This window comes from Oryzias melastigma, linkage group LG21 (assembly GCF_002922805.2).
Source record: "Oryzias melastigma strain HK-1 linkage group LG21, ASM292280v2, whole genome shotgun sequence".
Classification (NCBI taxonomy): Eukaryota; Metazoa; Chordata; class Actinopteri; order Beloniformes; family Adrianichthyidae; genus Oryzias; species Oryzias melastigma.
In genome coordinates, this window is record NC_050532.1 from 15640932 (window position 1) to 15653130 (window position 12199).

Consider the following 12199-nt stretch of genomic DNA (forward strand, 5'->3'; position numbering starts at 1 on the left):
TTCAAGTAGATGCTAAAGTAAGGTCATACAAAGGTCTTCCACTGATGTTCTGTTCTAGTAAAAACATATGTTGAAAACAGAAAAGTACAGCAGGCCTGAAGTGGAAATTGAATCAAATCACTCAATGCAAAAACATTTAACAGATCAGAATGAGGATTGAAAAAGCACAAAAAAACATACTGCCATCGAAAATAAGACAAAAATAACAAAACAATCCAAAAATATTTAGACAGAAGAAATACTGTTTTGGGGAATAATGATGTCAACCCTTCCGCTTTCCTTGGTATGTTGACATTGGGAGTGGGGTCATCTGGACCCCACAAGACAGTGCGCTGAACTCTTTTTCTCAATGATTTTTGAGTTTTACTGATGTCCCTGGCAGACATAACATCCTGTCCACCTTCGTCGACATTTGTCAAGGGAGGAATCACACATTAATATAAGGGTGGAGTCATTTGGACCCCAAAGAGAGCAGAAGGGTTAAACTGCATCCCAAGTCTCTTTTTATTTTTAGTTTTTTAAATAAATGACCAAGGTTGATAATTTAGTCAATATTTCACATTTGTTTGGATCCATGAGAATACATTTTCTATCAGCTGGAAAATCTCAATTTATTTGAACATATTTTTAATTCTCTTCTCACAAGAAGCTTTGATGTACACACCCAGGATGTTTTACATATGAGTCATCTGCAACTGCATGAATATTTAAAAATTGAGATTTGAAATTCACCCTTTTGTTGTGCTACTTAAGTCTTACTACACACCCTCATCTCATTAGATGATAGGGAATATGCTACACGCACATATGTATGGGTAAAAAAAATCCTTGACTTTTCCATGCAAGGACACACACAGGAACATAAACATAAATGTATTCTTGGTCACTTTGCCAACAAAGACAATTACAGAGTCTACTCCTAAACAGTCTGCCAATATAGTCTAACAAACACCTGTATCTATGCCAGGAATGGCTCATTGGCTTTCATGATCATCAGAAGAGTTCTCAAAGTAGCACTGAACATAAAACTAAAAAAAAAAAAAACCCATCTGATATTCATCATAGTATTCATCATAGTCACATGGAAAGACTCTTCCTTAAAGGCTGTCAAAGTGAAAGGAGAGCACGACTGCGAGCGGGTCGCTTTCGATGTGTGTGCTTACGCTGATGAGCGTTATTTCATCTGCATTGCATCATCACAGTGTAATAATTTAGATTTATTTTTCACTTTTTCCTTTTGAAATGTGCCAAGCTGCAAATGTTTAATACATGGAGTCTTAAGAACCATGTGAGGAGCCTGTGTGATGCATGTGTGATGCATGTTCTCGTTTCTGCAGGTAAGAGTCCTAGAGGCTCCAAAAAAGCCTCTTTAGGCTTCATGTTTGTTTTTTGAAAGGTGGGATTTTATCAAAAAGTGGATTGTTATTTCTATGAATAAATGCTTTTAAGTGAAATGAGTGTGCAGCTATAAAAATCAATTTTTCTATTACCGGTACTTGAAATTTCTTTTTTAAATAAACAAACATTATTTTTCTGAAATATAGTTTGGGTAACTTTTGAGTCAATTTGTGAAATAAACACTGCAAAAATTCAAAACCATTTTTTGTACATTGGACTGCAGAATTTTATTTATTTATTTTTTTCTTTGGGGGGTGGAGGGGGGGTGGTTCCGCAATTCTTTTTTGTATTATACAGTCCCCTCTCAACATACTCACATCCATGAACTCCACATTGGCCTTGGGTCCGGTGGTTTCGTTGAGGATTTTAATGGCCACGGGAATTTTCACTGTTTCGCCTTCTGGGATCCAAATACCCTGAATAGGAAAATAAGATACAAAACAAAAATCTGGATTAATAAACAAACTGACATTACACTCATATGGTGCCAATAATATCAAAACAATATAAATCTTAACTGTTTTGTATTCTTTTTTTGGAAGAAAAATGAAATAATAGAAATCCGTTCTTCAGATTGGTTTAAATTTTGGGTTTCAATAAAACTCTTTATATTTTTAACCTTTTAAAGGTTTTTCTTTTTACCATTGGTCACTACATATCCTAAGTGAGAGCATACTCTGCCGGTTCATCGTTGAATGGGCGGTACCCAGAAGGAGCAAAAGGCGGAGCCTCAGCGATCGAATTTTCTTACTTCCGGATAGGAAAAGAGTTCACAAAAATAATTAACGTTTCAGAAATAATTCATTCTTTAGTGAGGCAAAGGTATTATGACATCATATCTCTGGATACAGTTACTCTCAATGGCAAGAGAATAATACAACATAGGTTCTTTAACCGTTGAATTATAAAGATTCAACGTCTTTACTTTAATTTATGAGTAAAAAGGTCCTTCTGATAAGCTTTACAGACTCACCATGTTTCATAAAACATATATCAGTCTATAAAATTCTGAGGGAACCAACCATCATCAGATGCTATAAACAGAAATAAGGACAAATCCAGGAATAAAGTTTTGTTTTTTATGATTATTATTTCTCCCATTTCTGCCTCTCACCAACCAAATGTTGCACAGACGATGACCCCACTACCGTTCTGTTTTACTGTCACCCCAGGGTTTTCAGCGGGTGCAGTTACTTACTCTTTTTATGTTCTGGCCTTTAGCCTCCTACCACATAACCTGTTATTAATGATCCTGAACTCATGGTGGAAGATGTGGATTTCTTTGACATCATGTGCGATTTACAGCTCTACCGGGTTTCGATCTGGGCTACATATCTGACCCCTAAGTCACGTATGATCTTCCTTGTAAGCTCTGCTACTCTAGAAAATCCTGTTTAACTGTTATCATGGTGATGCTGAAAACTAGAATTGACAGAGAAATTTGCAATTATTGGCTTAAAGTTATGGGAAAAGCTCCCAGGGGAGGTCGGGTCTGCAGAGTCTGTGACCTCCCATCCAACCTATGTTTATAGCATTTTAATAATTAATTTTTTTTGTCAAGGTCACCCAATGAAAATCCAGCAGTTATTGTTTTCAAAGACAAAGGAAAAACGTTGCCACTATTTGCAAGGTTAGAGCTGCATTAACAATTCTTCAACTTTATCGTCATCGTTATGGGAGGAATTTTGGGGGGAAAAAAAGGGTAAACTATCTTTACTGCTCTTATTTCCCATTCATCCCTTCTTGTCCACATCAACATTATATCGACATTATTGTGACAAATTGACACATTTCTTCTTTTATTTTGTTCCAGATTTACTTTCTAAGTGCTATCTTCCTTTGTCAAAGTCAAGGTGAAGATCTATAGATCTGGTTGAGATTATCTAAAAAAAAATCTGGTTAAGCTTTACCTTATACACGGTTCCAAACGCTCCAGATCCCAAAATCTTGATTCTTTTAAGTTCAGTTTCTTTCAGGATGCGAAGCTGGGCTTGATTAGGAGCTGTTCCACTTGGTGTCAAAGGTTCAACCAACTGGAAAAATGAAAACACAAAATCAGCAACAAATGATCAGTGAGCAAGGTAAAAAATATATAAATATATATTATTGATTGGTTTGCAATGAGAACTTGAATTGAATAAAGTTACATGCAAGTCGAACGATAAATTCTGAATTCATTAAATTCTTTAAGGATTTTTAGAAGTTGAGAATTATTAGATATTTTCCTGTGATCTCCAAAACCACTTGCAAGGTAAATATTACAATATAAAACTTATCATTTTCATTAGCAAAATAAGTAATGAAAAGAAAATTACCTTACTTGACTGATGTGAATACAAATGATTTATAACAATCTGAAATTATTTAATGGACGAGAAGATGTTTTGCTTGGTATAGACAACTTAGTTAGGAACTACCACTTAACATAAAGGAAGCTTATGACAAATAATAATAGAAGAGTTGAAAAAACAAGATAAACAGAAAGAGTCTTCCTGTGCCTGTCCCCAGCCTGGATAAAATACAGGTGTCAGGAAGGACATCTGGCATAAAAATATCTGCCAAACCAAATGTGTGGATTGATAAAAGCAGATTTGTAGTAGCGACTCCTAACAAGATATGCCGAAGGTGAACAACAGCAACACATAACCCAAGTTATGGATTATATAAGTTCGCTTCCTCGCACTCCCTGTCAAGTAATCTAACTGTGATTGATTATTAAATATGTGTCTAATTTATGTACTATTACCTGATTGCTTGAAATAAACCATTTCATTAATTCAAGTTTGGGTTAAAATCATTTAGGACTCTACCAACAATATGAGGGTGAGTAGATTAGTGTATTGTTAGTCGAATACGAATCGTATTAAATCTTTTCACACAAAAAAATCAACGTTTTGCCATCCCACTGAGGTGAGAGGATACTATAGCAAGCTGCTGACTTTTTCAAATGATCATGGCTTGTCCACCACCAAAATCAACAGTGAGGTAAAAGTTGATTTCTTTTACTTTTTACGATTTTACCCTTGTGCTATCCTAAACATGTTGACAATAAAAGTGGGGTCATCTGGACCCCACAAGACTTTTTTGAACTTGTTTTTAAGGATTTTCTATCTTCATTGGTGTCCGTTCCAGATATAAAATCCTGATCAAACATCAATGTAAGGGTGGGGTCATCTGGACCCCACAAGAAAGCACATGGGTTAAAAGGTAAAGTAGTGAATTAGCTTTGTTAGATCTTGTGCTAAGACAAACACATAAACAGACCCTTTCCAAAAAATAGAAAATCCTGGAAAAGTCATTCCCATAAATACATTCAAAAAATAAAACATTTTTAAGGAATAGATTTAGGGGCACACTGTTTCATTGATTTCAAGACTGTGTTTATTTTCTACATAATGTGGGGTTTTAGCTCAACTTCGGAAAATCAGAATCCTCTGAAAAAAGCTGCCCAAATTCTACAGGACATGAATGTTTGTAATTAGTAGTAGTTTCACCAACTAATCACCCACTAGTGTCAAAACAGCTGCATAGGTTCCCCAGGTGGCATTAAATTGGTTCAGTCTGGTTCAATATGGGGAAGACTTATCAACTAGCCACCACTGATCCCTCTATTGTATGGGTCTCACAAACGGGTAGACGGCTGGTTCAACGGAATCAGAAACATGAGAAGATAGGTCAGGAGATAACGCTCGGTATGCAGGCAGGGTGGCACAAAAAATACTTCACACTGAGCGAGGCTCTCAAGTCTCATGTGGGTGATTGTCAATGAGCAGCATCCGGGGACTGTGTGTTTGGGCAGCTGGGAGATGAAGTGTATTATTACTCTAGAAATGGCTCCCGCCAGTGACCAGAGGGGGAGACGAAGCCTTGACTCTTGACAATGGGTAAGCCCCAAAAGTTCCTAGCTAAGGTGGCTGGCTGTCCAAGCAGAACAAAGGGAAGTCTAACGGAAGAGCAAAATGTGGCAGGAGAAGATGCACCAGCGAAAGAGAAAATCATAAAAAAAAGATTCAAATAGAAAAGGATGGCCTGCTTTGATTAGTATTTTTAGTTGTTTCTCCTCCTTAAAAGTGCTATTTTATCATTTTTTAATTATTCATTTTTATTTTAGGAATCTTTGAACATATTTTATCACTATATAGATGTATAGGCCTATGGGAAACTTTGTTTTGAGGAACACCTCACATTACAAACTCATCACTGGAACAAACTGCACTCATTATGCAAAGTACCACTGCATATTTTTTGGAAATGTGGTTCTGGGAATGCTTCAATGTATGCACGAAAAAGAAAAAAAAATAAACTTATGTAAGATCCAAAGATGTGGAATATGTGTAAGAAAAGTACAGCTTAGGAGCAGAAGTGAAATGCCACAACATATTAAAGCTCTCCTTTTTTTTTTGACACTTTACTTATACTTGCTGGTTGTGAAGAGAGAAAAAGCAGTGAAACAAGACCTTTTTTCCTCACTGAGGACACACTAGAGCAGCTGATAAGGATGCACTCCTCTTTTTTAAAAAACAGGGATAGAGTGCTTTCTCCTCTTCTAATGGCATGCTCCCCCACCTCCTCCGAAAATAAGTATTCACTCCAGCAGATTATGGCAAAGTCAACAGCTGAGTCTCCGAGTTAGATGCTTTTTCACTGTTTTTGCAGTCACCACTTGAAATAAAGACGTCTCATTATTTTTCTTATAGTTTTGTCGAGCTACATTTTTGTCCTCAACATTTTGATAAACCAGGCACCAAATGTATATTTTAAACAGGGATGATCTTAGACTACTTTGGGCTTTCCAAATAGTTCAAAAAATCCTGCAAACCTCTGTTTCCAGGAAGCGGCGAAGGGCTCTCTTCTTCTTAATGTTCTTCCGCCGTACAGACACGGCCACGCTGAGTGCCATGATCACCACCATGAAGAGGCCACCAATCACTCCTGCTGCAATTAGAGGGGTTCTGGAGAAAAGTGGAGAAGGAGGAGATGATGATAAATGAATAGGCGAAATCTACCTAATATTCGAAGAGAAAGATTAATTTGAGCAGCAATCACAAAAGCCTCATGTTTACACAAACAAACACAATCAAGCAGGCAGATAAACAAACATCATATTTTCGTAATGTATTTGCCTCTGTGACTTATCCTTAAAATCCCTCACCTTTTCTTTTATACCCGCACAGTTTCCCACAAATCCCTTGGATAACTAATATTCTTCCCCGCTGTCTCATTAAAAATCAGGTCAAGATCAAAAACATGTAAATCAGCATCAGAAACGAGCCCTCACACTCACACTGCTGTCATTTCAAATCAAGCTTTAATAAATTCCTCATTTGCCCCCAAAAGTGTGCGAAGTTACTACAGAAGCAAAACAGAGTTCAATCCCTTTGTGTCCATCAGCTCAGTATTAAACCGTATGGGTACTGCGAGAAGCTTTCTCATGCAAACCGAGGTCATACTGCTCCAAATCAGAAGCCTACAGAAAATATTCACATTTGTATTAATTAACAGTCAGTAAGTCAAGCAAGCTGATTCTGTGCGTGAAGCAATATTCCTGCAATATAAATAAACAATCAGACTTCCTATTTAGGAAATTGGAGTCATTTCTTCCACTCGGTTTAAGATTTTGTATACTACAAAAGCAGGTCAATTGAGGTAAGAATGGTTTAATTGGAGGAGCTGTAATTGGATCTGCAGCGCTGCTACACGAAGAACCTTCCTTGCACGCCGAATCCAACTCTGACCCCGATGAGTCCATCAGTGCGGACTAGCAAAAACTAATCAGTGCATTCTATAAACAGAGTGACACAGTACACACCAGTGAGGACCATTAATCATTAAAATCAGTGTTAAATTAATGAAGTGGATATTACAACAAAGAGATGACTTGTGAAAGTGACTGGAATATGAAGATAGAAGTGACACGTTTATGCTACGTTCACACCGGGCTCGGAAACCACTTCCAATGAAGCATCCATGTAATTGCATGTTTCAGGCTGAAATTCATGCGTTGTTACCTAAGTTTTATGTCTATTTGTGGGCTTGTGTTGGGGGTATTGGATTACAAAGAAATAAATTATATTTGTCAGTAATGGAGTATATAACATAATGAATTACAGTTCAAATTTTGGTAAATAAATTACAATTACTAAACTACAGAACCTCTCATTACTTTGTTACTCCCATTTTGGTGCAGTGAAACCATAGGTGACAAATAAAATAAAATAATTTGTGTAAACTTTTAAAAAGAATACTAATAAAAAAAAAAGGAGTTATTGATGCATGCACTAATACAGAGTTGGAGATTGGTCGAAGGAAGATGTAGAGAGCATAATAATGGACACGGACAAATTTGTAAATGCATCTGGCAAATAGAAATATTTGAATTATTTACAATTTGGTACAAACAAAGGGAAAAACATTTCAGTTAGGTACAAGTTTTGTCCTGGAGATGAACTGCTTTGAATTGCCCTAGTGTCAATGAGCAACCTGTCTGATATGCTATGTAGGCTATGGTACATAAAATACATATATTAATGAGGTGGTGCTATAAAAAAAAAAAAAAAAAAAAACACTGTTTGCCCTTGTATAGCCTTTATGTTTTTCTTTGTTTGTTTTGTGGAATTTTACAAGGGTATCTTCTTGGTGCCAACTTTATTCCACTGAGAATTTAGGAGTGGAAAAAAGTAAAGTAACGAGTAGTGAATTAATTTTTGAATTAGAGAATGAATAAAGTAACATCATAATTTTATGTTAAAACTAAAGTAAAGTAATCAATTTCTCTCTAAAAGTTATTAACCCAACACTGCATTTTGGTAGCATCCTTTTCAGTTTTCTGAAGTGCCAATCGTTTGAAAATTGATCATTGAGGAGAAATAATAATTGTCATTTGAGCCTAACTGGAACTATACATCACTGAGTTTTTCATACATCGCTATGAATGAAAAGGAGAAAGATTTGCATTCCAGCCTCTTCCAACTGTGAGTACATGTGCAAGTATCAGGTAGCGACGGGCTAAAAGCACGTTCAAGAACCTGTGATCAGTATGTTCTGGACACACGTGTACGTAGCTTCAGCTTTGAGAGATGAGGAAAACTGGAGTCCAAGGACAGATTCACACCATCGCTTCCAGTACTCGTATATTATTAAGCAAGAGCGGCCACTGAGGATTTCCTGCAATGTCAAATATCATATTGACATCAACATTTACAGTTCACATAAACTCATTTCACACGCTCCACTTCAGCAGTCTTTCAAACTGACATTAACAGGTCCCATAGGTTTCCCCATGAAGTCTAACAGTTATAAATACACATGCCACCTCTGCCCTTGATCTGACATCCATCTGAATAAGTTTAAATAAATGTCTCTGCACGATGAAAGCTGCAAGACGACGGGGAGAGAAAATAGCAATAACAATAAAAAACGATAAGCCTCAGGATGCCTTGAAGAAACCGTTTTCTGTCTCCTTATGTAATCCCAATTTAAATGATAAGGACGTTAAACGACCGAGGAATCCATCTCAACCAGACATGAATGCGATTCCTAATCAACATGGAACAATGGCCTCAGAAAGCCTAAAGTAATCACACACTTCTGATAAACCATGTTTAGCTGGGCTCAAGTACCTGCAAGAGAGTTGCAATATGTGTGACACTTCAGCACTAACAGCCACATCTGATAGCTGTGGCTAGGATACAGCTGCTTGGCAACCTATCTCCAAACATATCAGATAAAGTCTGATCTGCTCACCAGGAGTGCAGCAGAACTGCCCTTTTCCTGTTATACACAAAGCTGCTCTGTTTTCCAATAGACGTGCAGATTAAGATTAGCCTTTTTGCCTGACATTTTTAAATAATCAACTCCACCAAAAAAAAAAAAAAAAAAAAGAAGTGTGTTAAAAGACAATCAATTTAAACACATGCGTGCACAGAGACAATGAAGACAGCAATATTGGGCCTCACAGCTATCCATAAATCAAAGACTTTGCTTACTGGGGATCTGCTGTGTCTTCATGTGTGTGTGCATTCTGCTGCATGAGAGTGTTTTTATTGATGGAGGATGATGGTGAAACACAAAGGAATTTTGTACCTGTCCATCCAGCCAATGCAGTCTTGGAGTCTTGGTCCAATGCACCTTCAAACGACATAAATAAATAAAGATTCAGCATAAATTAAAGTTAGATGGTGGTTGGACCTTGGTAGGAGAAGGAGGAAGTATTATTAATGGCGCCTAAAGAAAACGGATTTTTATACTAGCTGTGTTTAAACTTTTTTTTTACCTGTGCTCCCACATAATTAAATGACATGAGAGATGTCATATCTGTTAAAAAATAAGTGCAGGCAAAACAAAAAAACATTTATTTACAAGTTCGAAAAATTTCTTGTCAGTTTATTGCATAGTTATGTGCAGCGACCATGCTCCTTTACAGAGTCAGGGTTTTCTTTTTCACTTGTGCAAAATTACCTCTTGAAACTTAGTAAGAAGTAAGTTAAATGTATTTTCATTGCACATTATTTTTTGTTTCTAGTGAGTCCATTTATTTCCAACTTGAACCACAACCTTTTCTTCTTAGTGAAATATTTAATTGAAGACGAAATTGTGTTTTTAACATGTTCTTGTGGCATTTTTTTTCATGATGGAGGACAAATATGAATAAAATTATGATTAAAACTCCATTTCTGAGTATATTTTTATTTAAATAATTGTGAATCAGGACTTGTTTTAAAAATGTCGTTGGCAACAGCTTCTAGCTGTGACATGGGTGGTAACAAGCTCCCTGCTCTGGTCCATTCTGATGCATCCACTTGGAGACAGAAAGATCCATGTACGTCTTTGTTTTCCTGAAATATGAACTGTGCGGCTGGATAGCTGCAATATTGCCTGCCACTTTTGTTGCAGTATTAATGTTTGTTTGGGGTTGTAAGTGGCTGTAAGCTAGCAGGAGAGCGTGTAAGCATAGGGATGATGGGAAGTGGAGACGGGCTCGCTATGCATCATCAAGTCCCACCCTCAACTTAGAAATGCATTTCTAATGAACTACTGCTGCCCAGAAGAAATACTGTCCTAGGAAACAACTGTTCTTTTTTCTTTTTCTTGACTAAAAATGGCAAAATCTTAAGTAAAAGACCACTGGAAATGCTTTAAAAATAGATTAAAAGATGATCAGAGTGGGACTTTATGGTTTCGAGTCAAACCAAAGAATCTAAAAATGAGACCAAATGTCTCCCCGCTTAACACTCAGCATTGAAGGATTGGATTGGTTAAACCAACACAAGGTTCTTGAGTGCGGCTGTGTCTGCAGCTCCCCCCTCTCCCAGGTAATGGGTAAAACGAGGAGAAGAAATTTCACACATTCTGCCGTATGACAATAAAGTGCTTTTAAGTCCTCAAACAGTATGTAAACCTAGAAAAAAATACTGAAATGTCTCCTATTTTGCTTGAAAAAGTTAAAACGTTTTCTGCCATTTTTCATGTTTAGGATCTTATAAATGTTGATTTCCTCCATCAGCTTGTATTTTTTTTTAGAGTTGAACCTTTTTGGTATGAAGCTGTGTTTGTGACCAAATGTCAGCCTGTTGTTTTCCATTAACAACCACATTGTTATGCTCAAGCGGGCGGGAGTCTGTCATTCAAGAGAGGAGAAATAATTCACAGGGGAGTGACATGAACCCCCTGTGGAGCGGAATACAAAATGATGTCATTCCAAATCTTGTTGTTTAATATTACATGGAGTGGCAATTGGCCAGCGAAGACGTGGAGAGTGGCAGCTGTTTTTCTCCAATCTCCTCCGTATCAGTCTTTTCGATTGTTTTATGGGTTTCAACTCTCTGTGTCAACTTGAAAGATGATGGGAAAACAACTTAATGTTTTCAAATTGTAGTTTGTGAGTGCTTCAAGAAAATTTACTTTAAAAAAAAGTGAAAATGTTCAAACTGAATAATTTAAAAGGTTGAATAAATCATAAAAGTGTAAGATTAACAATTAAAAAATCATATTTTTAACGATGATTTGGATGATTATAATTGTTTTTAATCACAATTTTCCAAAACAATTCTGCAATGCAATGCATACTAATTTTGTGAAATTCAGACACTTTTTCTTCTATAGGAAAGAAAGACTTGGCAACATTTTCATGCATTTCTATTTGTAACTTAATTAACAGACAAATGCGCCAAACTGGCCTGTCCTTGTTCAGACTCCTCTTACCCTTGGGTGCAGTTAGGGTGGCAGGGATGGCATTCGTTGTTGGCCTCAGCGTACTTGAAGATGAAGCTGCTGGCCCCCTGCAACCCATCGGGACACTTTTCCACACAGTTTGGACCGTCCTTGAAATGAAGGCATTTCACACAATGCTCTGGGCCCTGAGTGCAATCACAATAAAGGAAAAGATTAAAGATAACATGTCATTGTTGAATTTTTATTCTTTCATGAACTACTTGAAAACAGTCCATCCAAAATAAACCCTGATGTTTTTTTAATTCTATAAAACCAATACATTTTTCATAGATGGAACGAATGGAAGACTATTTTAACTCTTCATTGTCTAACATAAATTGATGGTTTATATTTTTTCGTTAAGTCTGACAGCATACTATTGAGGGATGATTTGCCCCAGAAACTTCTTTAGATCTAATTATAACATAAGATGTGTTTCCACAGTTTAATTCATTTGTTAAATTTGATAAAAATAATAAAATAGAACTGATACCTTAAGGAATAAACACAATGAGTTTATCTAAATCAGGGGTTTACAACTTCAGGCTATTTTCACTTTTTTTATTGTGGCTCTTTAGCTTTAAAGAAAAAT

General features: G+C 36.5%; 1 protein-coding gene across 1 annotated transcript in view; it reads right to left on the reverse strand.

Annotated features, from left to right (window-relative positions):
* Positions 1 to 12199, reverse strand: part of LOC112155138 (receptor tyrosine-protein kinase erbB-4) — a gene marked incomplete in the record, with an annotated part of 293012 nt that overhangs the window by 45899 nt on the left and 234914 nt on the right. The window contains 5 exon segments of the mRNA XM_036209624.1: positions 1716 to 1814; positions 3309 to 3431; positions 6218 to 6350; positions 9481 to 9525; positions 11599 to 11753. Of these exon segments, the coding sequence (XP_036065517.1) occupies positions 1716 to 1814; positions 3309 to 3431; positions 6218 to 6350; positions 9481 to 9525; positions 11599 to 11753 (555 nt within the window).